General features: G+C 54.4%; 11 protein-coding genes across 11 annotated transcripts; 7 read left to right on the top strand and 4 right to left on the bottom strand.

Annotated features, from left to right (window-relative positions):
* Nucleotides 1–2325: 2325 nt before the first annotated feature.
* Nucleotides 2326–3969, bottom strand: V2A60_002067 (uncharacterized protein; the record flags this gene model as incomplete). Its single annotated transcript, XM_083253419.1, has 1 exon — nucleotides 2326–3969. One exon carries the CDS (start codon nucleotides 3967–3969, stop codon nucleotides 2326–2328), a length of 1644 nt encoding a protein of 547 aa, XP_083109545.1.
* Nucleotides 3970–5714: 1745 nt separating this feature from the next.
* On the top strand, nucleotides 5715–7931 carry V2A60_002066 (WD40-repeat-containing domain protein; the record flags this gene model as incomplete). The annotated part of the gene is made up of 5 exons (XM_083253418.1): nucleotides 5715–5895; nucleotides 5954–6139; nucleotides 6194–6534; nucleotides 6589–7714; nucleotides 7780–7931. The coding sequence occupies 5 exons, from the start codon at nucleotides 5715–5717 to the stop codon at nucleotides 7929–7931; spliced, it is 1986 nt and encodes a 661-aa protein (XP_083109544.1).
* Nucleotides 7932–8882: 951 nt separating this feature from the next.
* V2A60_002065 (uncharacterized protein) lies at nucleotides 8883–10345 on the top strand (the record flags this gene model as incomplete). Its single annotated transcript, XM_083253417.1, has 2 exons — nucleotides 8883–9292; nucleotides 9343–10345. The coding sequence occupies 2 exons, from the start codon at nucleotides 8883–8885 to the stop codon at nucleotides 10343–10345; spliced, it is 1413 nt and encodes a 470-aa protein (XP_083109543.1).
* A 407-nt stretch (nucleotides 10346–10752) lies between these two features.
* V2A60_002064 (protein-lysine N-methyltransferase) lies at nucleotides 10753–12011 on the bottom strand (the record flags this gene model as incomplete). Its single annotated transcript, XM_083253416.1, has 2 exons — nucleotides 10753–11790; nucleotides 11889–12011. 2 exons carry the CDS (start codon nucleotides 12009–12011, stop codon nucleotides 10753–10755), a joined length of 1161 nt encoding a protein of 386 aa, XP_083109542.1.
* A 487-nt stretch (nucleotides 12012–12498) lies between these two features.
* V2A60_002063 (ubiquinone biosynthesis protein COQ4) lies at nucleotides 12499–13568 on the top strand (the record flags this gene model as incomplete). The annotated part of the gene is made up of 2 exons (XM_083253415.1): nucleotides 12499–12814; nucleotides 12931–13568. The coding sequence occupies 2 exons, from the start codon at nucleotides 12499–12501 to the stop codon at nucleotides 13566–13568; spliced, it is 954 nt and encodes a 317-aa protein (XP_083109541.1).
* A 247-nt stretch (nucleotides 13569–13815) lies between these two features.
* On the bottom strand, nucleotides 13816–14342 carry V2A60_002062 (PDCD5-related protein; the record flags this gene model as incomplete). The annotated part of the gene is made up of 3 exons (XM_083253414.1): nucleotides 13816–14092; nucleotides 14168–14268; nucleotides 14319–14342. 3 exons carry the CDS (start codon nucleotides 14340–14342, stop codon nucleotides 13816–13818), a joined length of 402 nt encoding a protein of 133 aa, XP_083109540.1.
* Nucleotides 14343–15549: 1207 nt separating this feature from the next.
* Nucleotides 15550–17420, top strand: V2A60_002061 (serine hydrolase domain-containing protein; the record flags this gene model as incomplete). The annotated part of the gene is made up of 2 exons (XM_083253413.1): nucleotides 15550–16098; nucleotides 16161–17420. 2 exons carry the CDS (start codon nucleotides 15550–15552, stop codon nucleotides 17418–17420), a joined length of 1809 nt encoding a protein of 602 aa, XP_083109539.1.
* Nucleotides 17421–17576: 156 nt separating this feature from the next.
* On the bottom strand, nucleotides 17577–19230 carry V2A60_002060 (ketopantoate reductase PanE/ApbA C terminal-domain-containing protein; the record flags this gene model as incomplete). The annotated part of the gene is made up of 2 exons (XM_083253412.1): nucleotides 17577–18937; nucleotides 19176–19230. The coding sequence occupies 2 exons, from the start codon at nucleotides 19228–19230 to the stop codon at nucleotides 17577–17579; spliced, it is 1416 nt and encodes a 471-aa protein (XP_083109538.1).
* A 166-nt stretch (nucleotides 19231–19396) lies between these two features.
* On the top strand, nucleotides 19397–20052 carry V2A60_002059 (Sas10/Utp3/C1D family protein; the record flags this gene model as incomplete). Its single annotated transcript, XM_083253411.1, has 3 exons — nucleotides 19397–19577; nucleotides 19635–19801; nucleotides 19864–20052. 3 exons carry the CDS (start codon nucleotides 19397–19399, stop codon nucleotides 20050–20052), a joined length of 537 nt encoding a protein of 178 aa, XP_083109537.1.
* Nucleotides 20053–22127: 2075 nt separating this feature from the next.
* V2A60_002058 (uncharacterized protein) lies at nucleotides 22128–22424 on the top strand (the record flags this gene model as incomplete). Its single annotated transcript, XM_083253410.1, has 1 exon — nucleotides 22128–22424. The coding sequence occupies one exon, from the start codon at nucleotides 22128–22130 to the stop codon at nucleotides 22422–22424; it is 297 nt and encodes a 98-aa protein (XP_083109536.1).
* Nucleotides 22425–23002: 578 nt separating this feature from the next.
* Nucleotides 23003–23610, top strand: V2A60_002057 (coiled-coil-helix-coiled-coil-helix domain-containing protein; the record flags this gene model as incomplete). The annotated part of the gene is made up of 2 exons (XM_083253409.1): nucleotides 23003–23193; nucleotides 23361–23610. The coding sequence occupies 2 exons, from the start codon at nucleotides 23003–23005 to the stop codon at nucleotides 23608–23610; spliced, it is 441 nt and encodes a 146-aa protein (XP_083109535.1).
* Nucleotides 23611–23752: the final 142 nt, after the last annotated feature.

Genomic DNA, 23752 nt, shown 5'->3' with positions numbered 1-23752 from the left:
CAGGGCCTCCCCCGGGTCGGTCTGCACTGCCGCGGCCATAAAACCCACCAAGCGCCCACTGTGTCCCCTTGTCGGCCCCCGTAAACTCCCTGTAAACCCTCCTCTCTCCTCCACTCAAGCCACAGCTAAGCCCCTACCACCGTCCATTTCTGTCTGTGGCACAGCTGTGTTGGCACCACCAACGCACCAGACGAACGAACCCCTTTTCCTCTCCGCAACGGCTTCTTATTACTTATCCCTACTCAGTACTTCACTGCCAACGGGAGACATTAGTTTGTGAAACACGGCACGCGATGTTGGGCCTGAAATCAATTGTCATTTCTGAGGGGGCTTCCTTCGTATTTCCTTTCTTGGTTTTTGTTTCATTTCCTCCATTCCGTCCACGCCCTCACGCTCGCTCCACCCTCAACTGGCCGCCTTTCCTTCCACAGATGCCCCCCCCCCCCCCGACAAGCCGCCATCACGACGCCACACCGGCTATGGACCACATCTGGGCCGCGTCATGCCACCAGCCCAGCGCATTGATACAAGCCAAGGCAATTCTCCTTGCGAGACGATTTGATCATCGCGCGACCGTTCATGAGTGGTCAGGCCCTGCATACGATAAGTCGTACCTCACATCGTGCAAAACGATTAGTCATCCTGGGTAGCCAGTAAGATTTTTTATGAAATAAATACTATTTAAAAATGTAAAACTATTTTATCATAACAGTTCATCTTCTTAGCAAGTAGTAAATCTACTATTATACGTGCGTAGCTAATTCTGGCTACTACGTAAGTGGCACGGGAATTAACGAGTACTTAAGATAACTACCACTACTACTAGATTACAAGAATCAACCATCTACTCGTTACTTCTGACTACATATTGTGTAAAGTAGAGTACCTGTAGACTAGCGATCCTGTCGACCATCGACATAGTCAGGGAACAGAGGCTCGTCAGTATTGACGTGCTACCAGTCACTTCCAGCCTCCAGCTTGGCGATTCTGGCGACCTTCCCTGGTCAAACAACTACTATGTCGGTCTGCAGGTAACGTGCCACGCGGCCGATGAAATTGGCTTGGGAAGTGACGATGAGATGTAGCGGTATCTTTCACTGAGACGTGGAACTAGAAGGTAAAGAAGGGGCAAGTAAAGAATGGCTCATGCATAGAAGGGGTTTAACATTTTTGGTGTGTGTGTAAGACCATACGCGTAACCGCGGTTTACGGTTCGGTTCAGTTTGAATATTCAGATGAAACCGATAGTGCGGTTGGTAGCGAGCAAAACAACCAGCAATTTGGTTTGGGGAATAATTTTGAACCGGCGGTTCGGTCTGATCCAATTTGTCGGAACGTAAAGGCGGGTCGACGTTGTTTTTTCGAACCGGTAACACTATTAAGAACGCTGGATTTCATCCCACGTTAGATTACACTTTACTATATTGTCCCTGCTTCTAATATATAAGATAGACTACCGATTGACGGCACAAGTACAGTGTCGACAAATCAACACTCGCAGGTAACGGAGAATCTCTGATGGTCTTGGTGGTACTGAGGCAATACTAAAACTTTTCTCGGCCCAGTGGCACTGGCATTGCTTACACAAGAACGAGACAGTACTAAAGGCTGAGTATAAAATGGCAATGTTCGATCATTCAATAGAGATATGACGCGGATGGTACTGTTCTTGGTATACATTTTTCGGTAGTTAGTTTTACATGCCTCGGAGTTTTCACATTCAGCCACGGCGCATCTGGTCCATCAGAGAGTGATTGCCTATTCGTCTACAATTTCATTGGCTGATTAGCCAGTGTTTGCCGTAGACTAATAGTATTGTTGGTAGCTTCCGCCCACGGAGGATTCTAGCTTCTTTATTAGTATAACATATATTAATTCCTAACAATAATTACTATATCGTGCTACTCTCTATGCCTTATTTTCTATCGCTTCAGCTCGTACACCACAGACCGGTCACGTGGAGGGGAAGCTACTATAATAAAGGAGCGGGAACCGAGCGGGCTTCCCCTGAAGGGATCTCCTGCAATGCTCAGTAGTCTATCATTATGAATTCCTGGCGAGATGCCAGGGATTCCTCAATACAGCCACGGCGATTACCATCATGTTTCCTTCTCCTTCTTCGTGTTAGCCACGTACCTTGACACATTCACACGAGGAGCCGAAAATATGCTCAAAGGACCTAAGCCATCATCATGCACAAGAGACAGCAAACGGAAAACGTAGCTAGCACAAAATGTACGCTACAAAGTTGCATTTGTTGCAATACAATAGTAGTAGTCGTGAGTGGTGCTGCAGGAGCGCAAGGGCTGAGAGTTGGATAGCTTGCTACACTGGCCGTCGACCTGTGTCGTTTATCCGTGTCGGGCCGTGCCCTGTGCTGACAGTCTGGTTCGTCCCGTGCAGCTCTGCCATCTCTAGGAACAAACGGTACAGATAGATGGACATGTCAATCTCGCGCAGCGCCTCTCGTGCCCGCGCCGACCCGGACTCGGCGATCGCTGCGGATAGGACCTCCCCTTCCGGATCGTTCATCAGAAAGCTGATCAAGGCAGGAAGTTCCTCCATGCCCATGGTCACAGGGATATAGTGAGCCCAGGGTACGAGGCGGTCGTCGTGCCATTCGTTGAACCAGGTCTGCTTCAGTACCACAGATTGACGGGACAGGAGTCGGTAGAATCTCGTGCTCATGCTGTTCCCATCAAGGTCGAAGAGGTATTGGTAGTCGGATGAAGTGTCCTCAGGTTCTTGGTCCGGCGGGCCCATCACTCGCTCCATGTCTTTGCAGACGTCCTCGTCGCACTGTTTGTATTCTCCGACGTGAACATCGAATGCGTTCTTGAACGTTTCTATTCTTCTAGTATCCAGACGCTCAGACCCGACGCCGAAGAAGCGGCTCGCAGCGAGCGTGGTGGCAGTGCTTTGCAGAGACTGCACGAACGCAACAAAGCGCTGTCTGTGGCCCGACCGCCAACTAAACCGCGTTGCCCGTCCCCCGGTCGTCGACCCGCGCCAGTATACGGCACGCCTCTTCTCCGCAAAGGGAATCGGGTCCTCCGCCGCCAGAGGGTGCCAGGTGTAACAGGGGCATGGCACGAGGATGTCTCGAAAGGCGGCCATGCGACCGAAGCTCAGCATGGGCATGGGAGAGTGCGTGTACGAGAATGTGCTGGGCGATGCGACAAAGGCGTGGAGGTTTGCGGGGTGAGCCGACTCGCAGACGTTCCTGACGGGATCAAGGCGGCCTGCCAGCCGCGGAGGGATCTGGCGGCATGAAGTCAGCACCAAGTCCTCAATCGACTCGCCTGCGCGATCGCGAAACTGGATCGTGGCAGGCGCGGGCTCTTGGCTATTGAGTATTCTTGGCTCATCGATGGTGCTCAGGAACAGCAGACCGTTCGGCAGCTTGTGCAGGAATGGCCGGACTAGCGTTCGGAGTCCTTCGTCGTACATGTAGCCTGTTGTTGTCGACATGGTCCCGTTCTGGATTGTGATGCGGGTGGTGTGAGGAAGCTCCTCCGCGTCTTGGGCCCGAAGCGATCGGAACACCCGCTGTGCGTCAGCAGTGCGATAGGGCTCCAAGTCTTGGTGAATCTGGTCGAAGTCGTCGATAATCTTGGACCCGTGGTCCAGGGCGAATTGCACCCAGTCCCGGAACCCCTGCGGCGGGTCTTTGCGGTAGCGACGCTTATACTCGGCTACCGCCTCTTCTGGACTGGATGACTGCGACCTTGCAGCGGACCGGATCCTGTCCTGCGCGGTGCGGATCCGACATCGAATGGCCAGTGGTGTAAAGTCTGCATCTGGAATGACATCAGGGCACGGCGCTGACGTAGAGAGAGCAGCGCGGTTCGCAGCAGGATGTGCTTGGCGCTGGAACCAAAGAGATAGGGCCAGAAAGGTAGAAATTGCAACGCATATCGCCCTTCCAAGTCGAAGCGAGATGATGGAGTAGGGGGCATACTTCAGCATCGTGGTGGTACTATTATGCGGTGCTGCCGTTTGGTATGAGGACACCGTGCTCGTCTGCAGGCTTCGGACGAGTTATAGTGAAGTCCTGGGCTCTGTTGTACAACAGTACATGGTGGTTCGTTCTTCTTTGGCCGATCATGATGGACGCAGCCGCTGGTTATAGAAATGCAAGGCGGCTCTCAGGCAACATGAAGCGGAAGGCAGGTGGGGACACTACTTAAGGTTTGGTGTTGACAGAGGTTAATTAAAGCTATAGAAAGCTTTCAATTATGTGCTTGGCAACCCTTGTTTAACGTGATGTGATACCGCCAAGCTGCCGTCGCAAGGTTGTACGTAGTGCACCAAATTACTACGCTATTGGACAGAGTTTTACTTTGGGATCTTATAGAGGAATCTAAGGTACAGTTATAGTAAGGCGATCTACCTGGCTGGTAACGATTTGGACTGTTTTTGGTGGTGTTATTACAAGATATATAAGATATGTGACGACAGGTGGCCACTTTGCCCACCAGCATCCTCTTTCGAGAAAAGGGGGCGTTTGGCATAATGTAACGAGTCAACGACTGTGTTAATGCGGTTGATGAACGCGAAAGTTAAAAACTGCGCCTCCGCAATTATTATAGGTTGCCAAGTTGCTTCCCCCTTCGCGTGTGTTTTGCTGGGACGATAAAGAAGGCCCAAGGCTTGGAGACCCAGAGTCCATCCGCCTCGCACATGCCCATGGTCACCCGGCAGTCTCCTGCCATAGAGGCGCCGGACCAAACCTCGGGCAGCTACTTGTGACGTCCTAGTCATGATCACTAGAGATGCATTATCAAGAGATTGGGCCAAGAATTAGCCAACGGACATCTATTGCTTGTAGCCACCTGCTGGTCAATCACACGCCGAGGATCGCCCCTCCACACTGCTTACTCTGGTACATGAGATCGATATGCCCAAAGAGTCAAAGACTATGCAGGTTTCGAGGAGTTGTATTCACCAAGCAACGGGCAAGAGGTGGGTATTTTTTGATCTTTGAACGGAAGCGCCAGTTGTGATTTACTGGAATCGTGTCGTTTTTAGGACAGCCGTTGAACAGCTGCAGAGAGCAGAGTCTCGCTCTAGGTCCAGCGCTTCTTGACTCTTGTAACACTCTTTGACTGAGCTACATGATTGCAGATGATCCTTTCCCTCATGCCAGAGTTTCATTGAATTCTTGTGATTGCTTTGAAAGAAAAGCAAGTAGCCATCTAGGGTAGCTATCCTCGAGCTACCTCAGCAAGTACCTTACCAGATTGCTTTGCCTTAGTACCTACCTACCTAGGTACTTACGGGCCACATCACTCTGCGCTAAATGCGCTATAAACCATCGCCCAGCACGCTAAAAGGCCCAACACTCACTGTAAAGTTGCCTCAAAGGCCTGGAGCACCACTAGTGGCGGCACCTACATGCCGTGTTTTACCCTGTAGAAGCTAACCGTAAAAGCAAGCTAAGAAATGGCCTGGAACTCTGTCGGACCTTGAAGGCCGGCTCGTTATCTCCGCATGTCGTCACTCACTTGATAATTGGTAATAACGCCAGACCTAAAGCCGACATGCCACCGTGCTTCCCTCGTCTTGATAAACAGTCACAAACGGCCCTGTAGGTGCCACAGCTCATTCAACTCATCATCGTCAGGCCCATCGGCCGGATTTTCTCTCAGCTCTGCAGCGGCTTTGGCACCAGCAATCATTCAATACACACCGTCCCGCGCCCACCGATCGCCATGGCCTCACATGGGGACGAGCATCCGGAGCCGGACCAGGCGCCTTCTAACAGCCAAAATGAGTCCGAGTCCGAGGGAGGTAACACCTGGTACTATAGCATCAACGACGACGTTGAAGATGATGACGATGAGGACTACGAGGATGCGCCAGATGAGCTGGAAGAGGACGACGAGTTTGGAGGTATGTCACTGCAAAGACGACGTCTCGGGGACGATCGGATGCTCATGCCACTCGGCAGATGACCCCAGAAATATTGAGTTCCAGGTCATTTTCGGTAATGACGATGATGAAGAAGTCGACATCAACGAGGACGACGACGAGGATGATGACGAGGAGGAAGCTGACGACGAGGAGGAAGATGCTCACCACGCAGCTGCCGAGGAAGGCAACGAGCCAGCCCTTCGTATCCTAGGGCTACTCAGAGGTATTTCATCCCACTTCATCGCTGGACATGCAAGCTAAAGCTCACTCTCTCCAGCTGGCGCTCGGACAGGTCTAGTTACAAGAGCCCAGGTTCTGGCTCTTCTCAGAAACGGCCAGCTCGCCCGTGGCCTCATGGACGAAGATGCTGAAGAGGATCTGGAGGGTCTGTTTGGCCAGTGGGGCAGAAGGCGTCGTCGCCCAGCAAAAGATCCCAACCGCTTCCCCAAGGTGCCAAGCGACGAGGGTAGGAAACTGATGCAGTCCGGCACCTTTGGCTCGAGCAACGAAGCCGTTCGACAAGGCGCCACCAAGAGAATAGCAAGACGCATGCTCGAGAGAGAACTCGGCATCGGCGATCGACGGCAACGCACTCGAAATGCGGACTTGATAGCACAGGTGAGATGGGCACTTTCTGCGCGCCCGCTCGATGTGCTTGCTAACAACTGCCAGTCACTCGTCCCGTCCACCAAGGTCGAGCAAATAATCCACTACGACGACCCGGTCTACTCGGGTCAGTTTTCTGACGACGGCAACTTTTTCTTTTCCGTCTGCCAAGATTTCAAAGTCCGCATGTATGACACCTCAAATCCATACAGATGGCAACATTACAAGACAGTCAGCTATCCCGGCGGCCAGTGGACGTTGACCGACGCCTCGCTGAGCCCGGACAACAAGTGGCTGGCTTATACCTCCATCGACAGCCTGGTATGCATCGCCCCGACAGATCCGAGCGACCGCGGCGATCCTTACGCTCTTAATCTGGCCGAGGGCACCCGGCGAGTGAATGGCTGGGGCCTGCGCCGAGGCGGTTTCGGCATCTGGTCAATCAGATTTTCTGGCGATGGCAGAGAACTTGTTGCTGGCACAAACGCGCACTCCCTGGTTGTCTACGATATCGAGTCTCGACAGGTGCTTCACCATGTCGAGGGCCACGACGATGACGTCAACGCTGTATGCTTTGCTGACAAGCTGTCTCCCCATATACTATATTCTGGCTCCGACGATGCCACGATTAAAGTCTGGGACAGAAGAAGCATGGGCGACGGCCGCGAGGTCGGCGCTTTTGTCGGCCATATCGAAGGCTTGACGTATATAGACAGCAAGGGCGACGGACGCTACATCCTAAGCAACGGCAAAGATCAGAGCATGAAGCTTTGGGACCTGCGCATGGCTATGTCCACTAATCGCTTCCAAGACATGGGCCGCAGTCGCTACGCCTACTCGAGCGGCTTCGATTATAGGAACGAAATGTATGACGAGAGCGATTGGGACGTGCATCCCAACGACAACTCGCTGGTGACGTTCCGCGGCCACAAGGTGCTGCGCACGCTCATCCGATGCCATTTTTCGCCGCCGTCGGCCACCAACTCTCGTTACGTGTACTCTGGCAGCGCCGACGGCAAAGTATACGTTTACAATATGGATGCGACTATTGCGCGCATTATAGATGTTAAGCAGGCGACGACTGGTACGCGACGTCTGGACCGCCGAACACGCCTGTATTTTGACGAGCCCGGCGGCTGGGGCACCTGTGTTCGTGACGCCAGCTGGAACCCCAATGCGCCAGTGATAGTAGGTAAGTTTCTCATGAGCGATCCAAATTTCCTGTTTCTCCCATAAAAAAAATCTGACATTATACAGCATCGGCATGGAATGGTTATAGTATGGCTCGTGGCACATGTACAATACACTCTTTCAATGAGGCAGGGGAAGATGAGGGAGAACCAGAGATGGGACAGAGCGTTGACGACATGCTCAAGAATAATCCCAACTTTTATCGTTCGGAATACTAAGCTGTATAATAGAATTGTGCGTTGAAATAGTCTCGCGTAAAACCCCAAGTAAATAAATGCAATTTCATCCGAAAAATTTAAAAAAAAAGCAGAAAGAAACAATAGGTGTTGGCTGCCTGCCTGCCTGCCAGAGGATCCGGATGCAGGCGGATAATCGATGCTCCACCCGTGTGGCTCGTGCACTTGTCACCCAGCTCAGGGAGGATGAAGCCTTGTTGGAGCTTCCAACTTTCATCACAGTCGCCCTAGTTGTGCGTGACAAAGCTCAAGAGCAGAGCCCGCCGAAACATCATACTGGATCACAGGCACCCTTGAAAGACGAACATCGCTCCCTGACACGTTGTGCGCCCGACTCCCGACAACGCGACACAACAAGCCGACCGCGGGACACGACAGGCATCTTTACCCGTAACGGCCCAACCGAATTTGACGACGCACGCTGCCCAACGGTTCCAGCGCGTTTTAACAAGATTGGTGGTGTCTGACAGGAGGCGTTGATATTCTTTATTTTTTTTCTTGTGCTTATTCGGCTGGTCTATCCGACCGCAATATCTGTATCGAGCCCGCGTTTGCCTGGGCAAGAAAAGCTGCGACCGTCGGGACAGAAATCGATTGAGGCACAGAGCCTCATCGTTTTCGTGCGGCACAGAGGAGGCGTTTGCCGAGTGTTACACAGTCCACTTTCCGTCTGATTTAATCACTGGGAATGTACGTATTAGCATTGATTCCAGTTTATTCACTGTCAAGCCTCCCGCGCTTTGCGGACGGCCCTGCTTAGCCATTTGTTTTCTGCCTGCCCACGAGGTTTCTACAGGGGTTCAGCGTCGGACCAAGCCGAACATGCCACTGATTTGTATCTCGAATACTTTAATAACATTCTTTTACAAGATCTCCGCAGCTCTGGTCATATAACCTCGAGACTTTTACCCACCAAAGCAGCGCTCTTTCAAGATGTCGGAGGAAGCTGATTTCGAAATCGACTTTTACGGGGACGAGAGCAACGATCAGCAGGATCAGGGCCAGAAGAAGACGGAGCAGCACAACGAAGGGCAAACCGGAAACAACGACAACAGCCATCCCCAGGAAGGCCACAACGGCGCTGACCATGGCGGTGACGATGCGATGGAGGATGACAGTGGTCAAGGTTATGACGACCACACTTCACAGCAAGGGACGAAGCGCAAGCAAGAGGATGACGGCAAGCCAGTCGACTCGGCAGCTACGACCGCAATCATGATTTCCGAACTGAACTGGTGGACTACTGACGATGATATCCGAGGATGGTCGCGCGCCGCCGAAGCCGAAAATGACATCAAAGACCTCACGTTTAGCGAGCACAAGATCAACGGTAAAAGCAAGGGGTAAGAGCACGATGTCTTGCGCTTGGCTGATTCTGCTAACATGGTCACAGACAAGTATACGTCGAATTCAACTCTCGCCAGGCAGCCACAGCAACCAAGCACCACTTGGACAAGCTTAGTTCGGAGGAGACGCAAGGCGCTCACAAGAAGATTACCGTCATGTATTGGAACCCCAATATCAACCCTTTCAAAACACTACCAAAAGATGCGCCCGCCAGAGTTAAGGACCAGCAATCAAGAGGACCATCAGGCGCATACAACAACGATCGTGGAGGCTACGGCGGCAACTACCGCGGCCGCGGAAACTTCAACAACCGTGGTAACATGGGCCAAAACAACTACAACCGCAATTACAACAACAACACCAATATGGGATACAACAACATGGGTGGCGGTGGCTATAACGGTAACCCCATGGCCGGCGGCAACTTTAACAACTTTAACAACCGTGGCGGTATGATGGCTGGCATGCGTGGCGGTATGCGCGGTGGTCGTGGCGGGAACATGATGGGCATGAATCCTGGCATGAACGGCATGAACCCCATGGGAATGCCAATGGGTATGATGGGTAACATGGGTAACATGGGCAGCATGGGCAGCATGGGAAATATGGGAATGGGAATGATGAATCCCGGCATGCAAGGTATGAATAACCAGTCTTCTGGATCCTCCAACCACACAATGCAGGCACTCTACACACGTCTCCTCGCACAGCAAAGCACCATGGATCATATTCTCCGTGGTCAAGTGACCAACGCGCGTAACCACTCGGCAAACCGAGCACACTCAATGGTGGACCTAGGCTCGACGCAGACGCAGTTTACCCAGCAGCAGCAGAGCCGAGAGGGACATTCACATCACGGTGCACAGCACTCGCACTTCCCTCACAACCCGTATCGATCAAGAAGCAACTCCGCTAACAGCTCATCCCAAGGCATGAACCCGGGCTTCAACCCTGGCAACTTCAACTTTGGCCAAAACCAAGGAGGTGGGGGTGGCGGCAGCGGCGACTGGGGAAACCCTCATGGCGCTAAGCGGCCGCGACCTGAGTAGACTACTTAGCTGCATGTTTTTGTCTGTACGCTGAAGTGAATCGATTTCGGGCTATTGGGATATTTTGCTATTCATGAAATGGACAAGAATGAAGCGCGCTGGCAGAGGACAGCGCGGAAAAAAAACTGGGACATATCGGGGAACTTGGAGTTTATGATTCGATCCTATTTTTCTTTGGAAGTCGAACGTGGCAGAACCATGTACTATAACAAGAAACGCATTACTCTTTCAAAACATGAAGACCTGGCTAGAACCGATGTTTACACTTTTATGAGTTTATGTATATTTTTCATGTATTATTTTTTTCGGTACGTTTTCATGTACATCTATTTGCGTTTTGTTTTCAGGCTGCTAAAGAGACCCATGTAATAGCATTGCTTCCTTTTCGTTATTCAGTATCTAATTTGTTACTGCTCTTCTTCCAACCTCCTCCTCGTCCCCACGATCAGCTCTTGAATCTGCGCCCAGCGATCCCGCAGGCTCTGCCTCGACAGTGGCTCCCCGGCCGTCGCCTCCTCGACGGCGCGCAGGCGCGCGGCCACGTCGGTCTCGGCCTGGCGCCGCAGCAGGGCCGCCAGCGCGGCGTCGACGGCCGGCTTGTCGCGGTCCTCGTCGCGCTCGCCGGCGAGCACGGCGCGCCACTGCAGCGGGGTCAGGCACAGCGCGCGGAGCGCGACGTGGGTGCGGTAACAGGCCGTCTGGCGGTCGAGCATGTAGCCGCCCCAGAAGCCGGCGTCCTCGAGCGCGGCACGGTGGCCGGCGGCGGCGGCGGCCGGGCACAGGTACGGGTCCAGGCACGTCTCGTCCCAGGCGTCGTTGAGCGGCGGCGGCAGCGTGAAGCCGTACTCGACGAGCAAGAAGTCGTTGCCGTGCGGGCCGTACTGGATGAAGAGCTCCTCGCCGGCCGCGTGCGCCGCGCGCGTCGTGATGGTGAAGGCGGCCTCGTCAAAGGCGCCCGCGCACCACCCCGCCGGGCTGTGGTTGAAGAGGTCCGCGACGGGCTGCAGCACCATGTGGTCCTCCTTGGGCCGCTTGGCCGTCCGCCGCGTCGTGTGGTAGAAGGAGCGCGTGTTGACCAGCAGCCAGGCGTGCAGAAAGGCTTCCTTGCTCAGCCGCCCGCCGCCGCCAGTATCAAAGGCGGCCGCGTCGACGGCGGCCCAGTCCTTTTGAAACTTGGCGCTCTGCTTGGCCAGCAGCGCCGAGGCCGTGTGCGGGAGCAGCGCGCGCAGCTCCGCCGGCCAGCACACGGGGAGCATGGCGCGGATGTCGTCCCGCGAGGGGAACACGCCGCGCCAGGCCGCGAGGTCGGCGTCGCCATCGAGGCACAGCGCGGCGGCGAGGATGGCGTGTACGCTGGCACCGGGGAGGCGGGCGACGACGTCGGCGGGTGTGTTGGCGAGGGAGCGGAGCGTGTCGGTGGGCACACGCAAAATAATTTCATTGGCCTGGAAGAATTTTATATCAGCATAGGCCTATTGGTCAAGGGTTGGGGAGGGAAGAGGGAAGGTAAGGGGAGGGGGGGGGTTGAAATTTTCTTGTTCACCTCGAGTGGTCTCGTGGCTACGATGCCGACACCGCGGCCATGCAATTGCTTCGGGGCGCAGCCGTTAATCTCTATCCCTTTAGTCTTGGCCCATGCCAGCAAATTTTCAATTTCCGTCTCCATTGAACTTGCATGAATCTGATGTTGGCTCTTTGTGTTGGTGATGGGCCATCAGGTCGAGTTCAGATGACGCCTTCACTGAGTCACGGGAGGTGGAACCATATGCGGCGATTGAATGGAAGGCGGCAAAGCCGTCCAACTATCCGGACTGCTGGTCGGAAAAACGATAGAGAATCGTTGGATCTTTACCTTGTACTATCCTTGGCGTATTTGAAAAAAGTGATATTTGTGTTGGAATCGATTGAGACTACTGATACTACTGAGGTCCGTATCTGGGCTCCTAGCATGTGTTGAACGGTACTACTCGGCGCTCTCTCCCTACTGAGTACAATCTGGGAGCTTGGCTGCTGCAATTGAAAAAGAAAAAAAAAAGGCATCACAAGAGACTACATAAACGACTTTGTTCTCTTTGATAAAGCTGTGAACTGTTCTCATCATGTATTAGGCGGTCGTCTGCGCGGAAGCAGGCCATGCCATATGCCGCCCCACCATGAAGAGTGGCCTGACTTGGACAAGCTTTTGGATCTATCTCGTTCACGCCAATTGCCGACCCAAACTTCTCGGAGCCTTCATATCCTTTGCCGCGAACACGATGGCGTCGATACGATATATACGGCCCGCCGCCCGCAGGACTCTGCAGGCCAGAGCGTGTGCGACATGCGGGACGGCGTCTAGCCAGCGCGACTTTTCCGTCTTCAACCGGCCGCCTCCCAACTACGAGGGCCATGTCCCATTGACGAAGATTGAGCGAGCCGGTCTCGCCATCGGCTCCGGCGTAATGTCGCTCATCAACCCCTACCGCCATGGTGAGTAGTCCAGCCGCCAGATACTCACTCTGGCCAGCTAGCTACCTACCTAGCTAGCTACCTGCGGCAAGCTTCTTCAACCACGCGCCTTCCCTGCTGACCCAGGATGGAAACAGACCTCATCGCCGCGCTCGGCGAAGCGACCGCGACTCCTTACTTTATCTACCGGCTCCGCGACGCCATGCTCGCCGACCCGACCGGCCGGCGGATCCTGCGCGACCGGCCGCGCATCAGCTCGGCGACGCTGTCCATGGCGCGGCTGCGCGCGCTGCCCGCCGGCACCGTCGGCCGCGCCTACGTCGACTGGCTGGACCGCGAGGGCGTGACGCCCGACACGCGCTCGGCCGTGCGTTATATTGACGACGAGGAGTGCGCCTACGTCATGCAGCGCTACCGCGAGTGCCACGACTTCTTCCACGCCGTCACGGGGCTGCCCATCGTCAAGGAGGGCGAGGTCGCGCTCAAGGCGTTCGAGTTTGCCAACACGCTGCTGCCCATGACGGGGCTCAGCATGCTCGCCGTCACGACGATGAAGAAGCAGGAGCGGAGCCGCTTCTGGAGCATCTACCTGCCGTGGGCGGTCCGCAACGGCCTGCGCAGCAAGGAGGTCATCAACGTCTACTGGGAGGAGCAGCTGGAGCGGAGCGTCGACGACCTGCGCGCGGAGCTCGGCATCGAGCAGCCGCCCGACCTGCGGGCAATACGGGCTAGGGAGAAGGCGGAGCGCAAGAGGCTGGCAAAGCAGACTGCGTAGCGCGGATGCGAAATGTTGTATTCTTTCTCCTCATACTATTGTCATACTAGTGTAGCATCACAGCGCATCCCTTTGTATATTGCACAGCGTCGTTATCTTTCAAAGTCGCCCGTGCAAGGGCTTCGTACAAGTCGTAAATTTTTCCCTGCGGAAGGTTCATCAGTAGTATTACTCTGCTGTCGATTCTCGCAGCCCCCCCGAGCCCCTCTGCCTCATCACGTCGCCGTCGCATCGGTCTCGTGCCGGTTTACAGGTCGAAAAAGTCGTCATCGTCGTCCCAGTTTTTGCGCCGGCTCACCACAATCTTCTCCTCCTCCTTCTTCTCCGCGACCGCGCTCAGGAGCTCCTTGAGCTGCTCCTCCGTGACCTTTTGCCGGAGCTGGCCCGACTGCGCCAGCATGATTAGTCGGTTTTCGATTTCGGCGGCGCGCTCCTCCTTGACGAGGCGGATGCGGCCCAGGCGGTCGGCGGCCTCGGGCTGCAGGATCTGGTTGAGGATGGATTGGCGGGCGTCGTCCTGCTGTCTGCGTAGAACCCATTCAGAAGTGATCCTCGAACAGGGTTTCCGCGGCCTGCTGGCAGCCTGCGGCAGGACTTACTGTTTCTTTTGCTCCTGGTCTTGTGCGCCTCCGCCACCTTGACGACCGCCACCACCGCCGCCGCTCTGCCCCTTGAGCTGCTCGAGACGAGCCTTGCGAATCTGGTCCGCGTGTTAATATACTTTCACCATGGGAAACGCACTGATGCTACCTGTTCAAGCTCGGAATCGTCCATTGCGACTGTTTTTGTGCAAACGTTGGAATATGACCCCCCGCGGCGGGGCAGAATAGCTGCAAGATTTAGAGGGGCACATGATGAATTACATAAGGTGACGGAGGAACCAGAAGCAATATCGTGATATACATGAGAAATTATTTCATCGCAACTACAGGAAGCCTATCAAAATGGCTTGTATATATTATCTAACGTCTTATCTTTGACCGGTTCCGCGTACATACGAACTTGGAAACCATCACCTGTATGCATGGAGGCTGTCTCGAGGCTCTTCAAAACCGGGCGCTCGCTAACAACCGACAGAGCGCGAGGTGTTGGACGCAGACCCAACTGCTAACAAAATCGCGGGACAAAAGCAAACTTCGTTCGGATATGGCATTCGACTGAAAGGAATAAGCGATTTGTCCAAGCAGTTTACTCGAGATCTGATGTTGCCTCTCGGAAAGACGCGTCGCTGTACACGTGATGGCCAATGTAATTTGCTGCAAAATCGTGTTATACCCACATTCTTCAAGCACATCTGAATGAGTTCTTTTGTTGTTGAATCTTTGCCAACCAGGTCTGATACCAAGGCATCGGACAAAGTCTCGCTCAGGTCAAAGTGATCGACGGGAGAACCATGGAAAGCAGCTGCGCCACAAGCTTGTATCATTTTAGCCACCATAGGCCACCATGGGCCACCCTCGCTCTCCGCCAACCAAAGGTTTCGAACATGACATACACCGCCATGGCCTGCGCTGCGACCAATAGCTTCCCCTTCATCTCCAGATGATGACGGCAGGGGCTTTCGTCAGAACTCTCCGAGCAGTGAGCACACTTGGTCAGCCTCGCTGCAGCATCCACTGAGGCGCGCCGGCCCCAGCAAAACCTAAGCTCCATGGCTCTTAGTAACAACGCTCGGCCGCGGAACCGGTTGGAGAGCCTCATAACGTCATGACCAAAGGCTGTGTCCAGTCGGCGCAAGCCGAATTCGGCCACTGATCTACACCACCTTGACAGCTCCGCGCTCCGCTCAACTCGTCGACCGTTATTTCGATTGTTGGGCCCAAGGACTTTGTGTAAGACGCTGATGCCAGATACGTCATGCCGCCATGAGCACAGTTGTATAAGTACGACCGCCAAGGTGCCATCAGCTGGCGGCTCAATCATCACCTAAACGACTCGTATTTACATCTCTCTTTGTGAAAACAACAGAGCAGAGCTCCCCATGCGTCTCTCTTACACTCTTCCTGCCATTGCCGCCTTGTACACCAAGGCGGCTCTCGGCGACTTCCTCACACCGACGTACCCGACGCCGGCTGATCTGAGCAGCAATCACAGCGTCGTACACGCCGGTTGGAAGAGCCTCACCTCGACATTTGACCAGTACCTGCAGGGCAAGCTCAATGCCTCCGTGGCGGCCGCCTTTGCTGGTGTGGAAAACGTCACCTTCTCCGTCGGCCTGTTCTCTCTCAATGACCCCCAGTCCGAGCGGCTGCAATATCACCACACAGCGCCCGAGGTCAAGGCCGCGACGCTCGGCACACGCAGCGTCAATGAGAACAGCATCTACCGCGTCGCGTCTGTGTCAAAGCTCATTACCGTATTTGCTGGTATGGTGAAGCTGAGCGACAAGGACTGGCATCGGCCGCTTACAGAGATTAATCCTAATTTCAAGCGGGACAAGAATGCATCCGAGGTTGACAATATCGAAAATATACAATGGAACAAGATCACGCCATGGGCTTTGGCTACGCAGCTCAGTGGCTTGCCCACAGTGAGTTTCATACCCATCGCTCGAAGCTTCCTCTCAATTGACCACTTACTAACACTCGATAGCTCGGCTTCCTAGGCGATAAATACAACGCATCACAGACGTCAGTGTATGGAGGTCCGTTTGTAAACACTAGCACCCTCGGGGATTGTCTTGCAAAGTTCTACAAGAATCCAGATACACTCGCCTGCTCTACGGCAGAAATCATCTCCTCCCTGAAGAACCTGCCGCCCAACTTTGAGCCGTGGAAGACGCCCGTATACTCTGATCTCAATTTTATGCTCCTCGGGCAGGCCATTTCCGACATCACAAACAAGTCCATCGCCGACGTGTACAGCTCCGCCCTATTCAAACCGCTCAACATGACCTCGTCCAGCACCAAAAGCCAGAACTCGACGCTGCCGCGCGAGGTCGTCGTCGGCACGCCCGTCGAGTACCTCGGGTTGGACGCCATCCCCTTCACTGCCCCGTCCGGAGGCATCCTGTCGACGCTCGGCGACCTCCGGAAGCTCGGCCTCAGCATCCTCAACAGCACGCTGCTCACTCGCGAGGCGACGGACCGGTGGATGAAGCCCGTCTCGCACACGGCGAGCTTGAGCTACTCGATTGGCGCGCCGTGGGAGATTTATCGCTTCGTGCACCCCACCACGGGCCGCGTCACGGACATTTACACCAAGCTCGGCGACGCCGGCAACCACGGCGCCGCTTTGGCCCTGATCCCGCAGTACGACGCCGGATTTGCCCTCCTCAACGCCGCGAGCGCCAAGGTCTCGCCGCTGCGCTCCGATATTGCCCTCGGCATCCTCGACGCCGTGACCGCGACCGTGCTGCCGGCGCTGGAGGCCGAGGCAGCGGCCGAGGCCAAGCGCGCCTTTGTCGGCGAGTACAAGTCCTCCGGCGACGCTCTCAAGGCGACGCTCAAGATTGGCTTCAACAAGTCAGAGTCGACCGACGTGCATTCGGACCTTGTCGTCACCGAGTGGACGTACAACGGTACCGACATCCTCAAGAGCCCCCTCATCGGCGGCGCCACGCCGCGCCTCGAGCAGTCCATCGTGCGCCGCCGTCGCGGCTGCGATGGCAAGCCGCAGCAGGTGGCCTTTATCCTGTCCACCTGGAACCAGACGTCGACGTACGAGGGCGCCAAGTTGGGACCTTGGACCGGGTTCTACAACTCGGACGGGGACTTTACGTTTACGGACCTGCAGCGCTACGGCGGAAAGTCTACGCGCCAGCTCGTGTTTGACCTGGATGCGACGGGCGCTGCTGTCAAGTGCACACCCTCGTACCAAAAGATTGAGTTGACCAAATCCAAGAAGAAATAGTTAATGCGTGAACATGACCCGATAGACCATTGAATATAGACATAATATTTCCAGAATCCCTTTAACTACACCCCGTAGTGTGTCTAAAATGTATTGAACCCAAGTTGACTGTAATCTTGGAACGTTAATGAAAACATGTGTATAGTGGTACAGAGTCTAGTAGCTAGACGTGTTTTTATATTCATCCTCCATGTCCGGCGTCACCGACGTCTCCTCGATGCGCACGTACGAATCCCGCAGTGTCGTCGCGATGGCGTTCTTCGCCTTGACCAGATCCCACATCATCTTGTTCGTCGGCACCTCGACGCCGAGCGCGTAGGCACGGCGCAGAAAGTACCCGTTCAGGTAGTCCACGTTGACCGGGTGGCCCCTGCGAACGTCCTGCACCAAGCTGCTCTCCCGATTTCGCTGGCGCAGGATGCGGCCATACAGCGCCTTGTGCGCGCGGTCCAAGTCCAGGAGTTCGTGATATGTCTCGGCGCGGCCAATCTCGGGCATGAGCCGGAGCACGGAGACAATCTCCTCCAGGAGACTGCTGATGAGTTTTCGGGCGTTGGGGTTCTGTAGTAGGCCCGAGTACGGCACTTCGAGGAGCAGGCACACGGGCTCGACCGCCGAATCGAATATGACACCCGGCAGCTTATATCGGAACCAGCTATCGAATGGAGTGTATCTCGTTTCGAGAAGCGTGGCGGCTTGCAGCGATCTGACAAAGTTGGTCTGTGTCTCAACCTTGGGCTGCTCCGTTGACATGACTGCGCTTCGCTGCACCGATGTGATGTTCCACATCCCATGACGCAACTGGCGAACTGAGTCGAAATTTCTGTTGAATGCAAATTTGTGACTCATGTTGCCCAACAAAAACGCGGGTTCCTTTTCTGGCACGGAAAAGATCTTTTGCCGAACGTCTTCTAGGACACCCAATCCGTCCGTCATTAGACATACTGTTGTATTATTATCCACACGATGTTTGACCGCCTCGAGGGCCGCCATTGCGCCCTCGGCCGTATTGCTCGACACTACCAGCTCCTCAATGTGCGTGTCGCTTTTGCTTGCGAGCACCTGCCGCCCGACGTTGAGGGGCTCAAAAGTGGCGGTGCCAGTCTTGTCGAATCGCTGTAGATATCGGTATTTATTGGAGGGGCGAGTCCACGCCAGTCGCTCGACTGAGTCGTACACTCCAGAGAGGGCGTGCGCAATAAACTTGGATCGCGCATCCTCACCGAGTATGTGAATTTTATGGACCGAGGGCGACTTTGACGCCTCGGGCGACAGTCGGACGGACGGTACATATATAGATTGCCCGTGGCCCTTTCGTAATATCGTCGGCTCGACAATGCCGGAAGTCGTGGCGCTGTGCTGTTTCGGTCGGTACGGTAGCTCGGGACCGCCGCGAGAATTTTGCTTGTCCGTACCGGCGCTCGTCACGGTGCCGTAGCACCGCGCAGCCCCGGCAACAGAGCATTGGCTATCTCCCTTGCATGATATCTGCCTGTGGAGGAGGTCCTTCGCGGACACTCGTGGACGAGGGAGCCGAGCCACTTTGACGATTCGGAGCCACGTGCGGGACGAGCTCCTGGCGGGAAGACAGCGGTGGCAGCGGCAGGGTAGCTGGGTGTCCCTATTATTCGAGATTCATTCGATTTGGTCTCTTCAAAGACATGGAATAGACAGTCGCGCGGATTATCGCTTGGTCGGTGGTGGCAAATACGTTTCGTTATGGGCAAAAGGAGATTTTCGGCGGCGGCGAATCACAGGCGTTCGGAATGGTCAGCAGCACGAGATTAACCGGCTTGCGGCTAGGAGCCATTTTTGCTGGCCAAGAGTGGAGCCCCGATACTTACATAGCTCGGCCAAGTGCATTGAAAAGTTGCCCAAGGCCAATCTAGGGCCCTGCGGCAAGCCAACGACTGTTGGACGTAGGCATTACATCAAGGATCTAAATATAATTTGAAGCGGCCAATTCATGTTTTATCATGGCTGACGTCAAAGACATCACGCGCGACCTTGATAAGCTGGATTCTCAGCTGGACAACTTGGAGGAGGCGCTCACGCCACTGCTGGGTGACATTGATGAGATTTCATCACAGCTGCCGCTTCTTGACAAGGCAAAGCTGTTTTCCCTAGTTGCTTACTCAATAGAATCTTTATTATTTTGTGAGTCGGTCGAAGCTCGACGTAATGGCATGGGCCTGCCATTCTAATTCCTCACAGCCGCTTTGAAACTGCAGGGGGCTGATGCGCAGAACCACGCTGTATATGCCGAGCTCAAGCGGGTGCAGCAGTATTTTGGCAAGATCAAGGCCATCGAAGAGCCAGTTGGCGAGCGAGCCACGACAGTAAACCAAGAGGCCGCGGCGCGCATCCTCAAGGCAGACCTTGTAAGTGTCCCCAAAACTTTCACACGCCTCGCCGCTCTGCAGTACTAACCAATTCCCCGCAGAGCGACAACAAGGCACTCAGCAGCAGACTGGCCGAGAAGATTGCCGAAGAGCGGGCCAAGGCACTTTTGAAATCCGTCGAGGGCCGCAAACGCCCAATGGATGAATCGGCAGCCAGTTCCGCTGATGATGGCAAGGGCGTCAAAAAGTCGAAGAATAAGCACAAGACCAAGGGCAAAGGCAGGAGGTGATTATGCGGAAGAGAGGTGCACACGACAAGTAATCTACACGTGATGCCTGTGATTGTTGTGATTCAAGTATAATTTAGAAGAGGGGTAGTTGAGATGGGTGCAGAGCTTTGCCGGTATCCGGCTGCCGCGAAAGCCGGCATGTTTACCTGCTGCGATTTTGCATGTGAAACATAATACATAGATACACGGCGTTTGGGTTATATAGAATAAATGGGATTCATGTCAAGCACTGTAACAGATGGGGCTGCAGACACAAGGACTGTGACGCTGCCCAATAATCCGCAGATAAGCTCTTGCTTGGGACGATGCTGTTGGTCAAGCAGCAGAGTATGCAATCGGAGTATTTGAGAAGGGATATTGTCATAAAGTCAAAGCGAGTGGATATATGAAGTGCCTACCAGTAAGCTTTTTGATCTATTCTAGCTCCCAAAATCGAAGTTGTCGGCCCAATGAACGCTCCTGACACAAGCGACACGTGAAGTCGACAACACACCCTCTACTCTGTCCACCGACGGACGATTCGATCAAAAGCTATACTATGACACTTTTTGGACGCATTCAAAAGCCGAACGCGCCTCTTTTTTTGATCTTGAGGGAGGACATGGAATTCGAATACGAGCTCCATTCATTTTAGACGCGGCAAGCTTCCCGTGCTCGGTTCATGGCTATACCGTTATTTTATTACGTTTTCTTTTTTTTTCTGATCTATCTACTCTCGATGACACTCAAGTCTGCGACTCATTCGCGCCAAGACCATTTGACCTTGTCGGCTCCCACCGCCAGATTGTCGCGACCCCCGGAGTAACATGGAGATCGACCGTGGGAGAGGCGAATCAACACACCGCTGCAGTTTTTTCCCTTTGCGGGGCTGTTCACGGGTTCGCAATCTCCTCCCTCGAGAGGCATAAAAAGGGAAGAAATTAAAAACAAAAGGGCGTCGAACGGATCGCTGACCTCGCCCGCCCCCCCCTTCTCGGCTTCTGTGCAGGTGCTTGCTTACGGAGCGCGGACCAGTCACTGTCCAGGATGAACCCGGCGCATTAGGCGCACGAGAGGGCAGGTCCCGAAAATACGAACCTCCTGTAGGGTCTGAGGCGGCGACAAGAGTGAAAGGCTGGTGATTAACGAAGTTTAATTCATTATTGAATTTTTGGGGCCACCCGATTGGTTACACAACGCTACTGCCCTACGGCCCAACGGCTCTCATCGCTTACATGGAAACCATGGGTTACATCACACGAGTGGCGTGATGACCGGTGAGGCTAAGTAGCTCACTTATTGAGTTCTGGAATAAACATGGAGGAGGGGGGGGAGGGGGACCTCCTGTCATCCTATGATGAGGGATAAGTAGACTTCCGGCCAGCACCCATACTTTTCGGGCATCAGTCTGGTGGACCAAACTCGGTGTATGTCCAACGCGGCGCGTGCCCAAGCGGTATTTACTCCGGGTTGCCTTGCCGCGGAGATGTAGCTCGTGACTCGTCTAAGTTTTCTGCGGCACCGTCTAGGATGTTGTCGTGTGCGCACTGGTCGACATCTTGTCACAGAAAGCTCAAGTTGCCCATGCTGCTCATGACGCGAGATACTCATGCGTCATGGTCCGTGTCTCTGGGTGTTTCGATCTCCTGAAATGAGAATGCTCTCATCGACACATTCGATTCTGAGACAAAACGTAACATAGGTGTCTAGTAAGCATGCAGTGCATCACACGCCCGCCCTGGAATGATGGACATGTCAAGGCTGAACGCACAGTTGTGGCCTCTTCGTCGGAACTGGAGGTTGTTGTACGTACATGTGTATCCGTACATATATCTATGTATACAGATAGAGATAGATAGATAGATATCTATATATCTATATATATATATAGTAGCTTTGTGCCACCACTCCGCCGATGCTAGCTGTCAAGGAAAATACCTCTAGTTCCACTTCCTTCCGGAACGAGAAGCACGAGAAAACCTCGCTTCTGTACGTTGAGGTCCCTCTATTCTGACGTCAGTGCTGCTCGCGTGTCCGCGGTACCTTGCTAACCTCGTCGGCCGCGGCGAAGCAGACTTGTGCCTGGCGTGCATCCAATGAGTCCGCCCCCGCAGCTACCTCCACGGCGGCCGACGCAGATCACCATTTTCCAGATCAGCGACGCCATCAGAACGTGGGCGCAACTATTCCTACAGTCGCGGGGGTATTGCCTCTGCGGCCTGTACACCTTCATCGGCATATGCGGCCACGTCGTCCACCAGGAAACGCTGCTCTGCGGCGCCACCAGGACGCCGACAGGGGCCGTCCGGTGCTGTCACCTCTTCACGCCGACATACCATGCTCAAGGCTATGAGGTTAGAATGATTTGCGAGACGTGTTATGACGGAGGGTGATGGGCGAGGAGGCTTCTAAGTTGTGCGAGAGCCGAGAGCGTGCGAGGACGCTGGGGTTCACTATCCTGCTACTTGACATTTCGATGGAAAGATTTTTTTTTTCCATTTCAGTTAGAAAAGCAGTTTCGGACGGCGCGTTGATGGGCGTATTCTATTAGTTTTCTGGTTTTGTATCCCAAACCACGACCGTCATGGATTGGGGAAGCAGGTGCGCGTTGGGGGAGTTGTGTATGCCATGGAAGAGGCTGGTGGTAGCCGAGACTATGACTCGACTAGAGAGTATATGGAGTTTTATGGTTGGCAATATTTGTATATATTTGTCGATTTTCCTTCTTCTCAATCGATCAGGCAGAAGAAGAAAAGCCTCGGAACAAACCCGCGCGGGCATCCTATCATTAGGCTGAGTGGGCCAGCGATCGGCTCTGATTGGCCACTGCGCGCCACCCAACCAGTCTTTGCTGATTAGCATTCCCCGAGTTTCCATTTCTCCCATTTCCAGTCATCACATTTGCAAACCAGCATTCCCAAGCCATCAGCAAGCTCTCCCGAACCTCACACACACACCACAGAAACCCGAGATGCCTCGTCAACGCTCCGCTGCCCGTGCTCCCGCGCGCGCCCCTACTCGCCCGACCGCCGCTGCTCCTGCGCCCTCGCCCCAGCAGGCTCGTCCGGCCACCACCATGGCCGCGCCACCTCAGCAGTACCAGCAAGCGCCTGCTCAGTCGCAGGGCCCTGGCCTATTTGGGCAGATGGCCAGCACTGCCGCGTAAGTGCTTTGTGGTTTACTCGGAGCCCGCGGTGTTTTGAGATCTCCAAGTGTGGCTTTTGCCTGCGAGGAGGGAGTCTTCATTTTCTGTGCTCCTTTTGGCCGCTCTCCGCAAAGCTCTTCTGGCAAACAATTTTGAGAACTATCAAAACTGACATGAATACTAGCGGTGTCGCCATCGGCTCTTCGGTCGGCCACGCCATCGGTGGCTTCTTCTCCGGCGGCTCGTCGGAGCCCGCCCCCCAGCAGGTCCAGGCGCAGCAGCAGCCACAGCAGCAGCAGCAGCAGTACAACAACTGCGCCGGCGCGACCCAAAACTTCACCAAGTGCATGGACGACAACGGCGGTAACATGCAGATCTGCAACTGGTACCTCGAGCAGCTCAAGGCCTGCCAGGCTGCTGCCAGCCCGTACTAGACACGTGCAAACGGGACCAGCCAACCGCTCCATGAAGGAGAAGAGACCGTTTCCTACTGTATAGATATCCAAGCATTGAGCGACATGCGATACAAATAGATCGGTTGACTTGAACAAGGGCGAGAAAAACAACACCACCAGA

This window comes from Cordyceps javanica, chromosome 1 (assembly GCF_051103115.1).
Source record: "Cordyceps javanica chromosome 1, complete sequence".
Taxonomy (NCBI): domain Eukaryota; kingdom Fungi; phylum Ascomycota; class Sordariomycetes; order Hypocreales; family Cordycipitaceae; genus Cordyceps; species Cordyceps javanica.
Note: the sequence above shows the minus strand (reverse complement) of the source record. Positions and strands in the feature narration are given on the sequence as shown.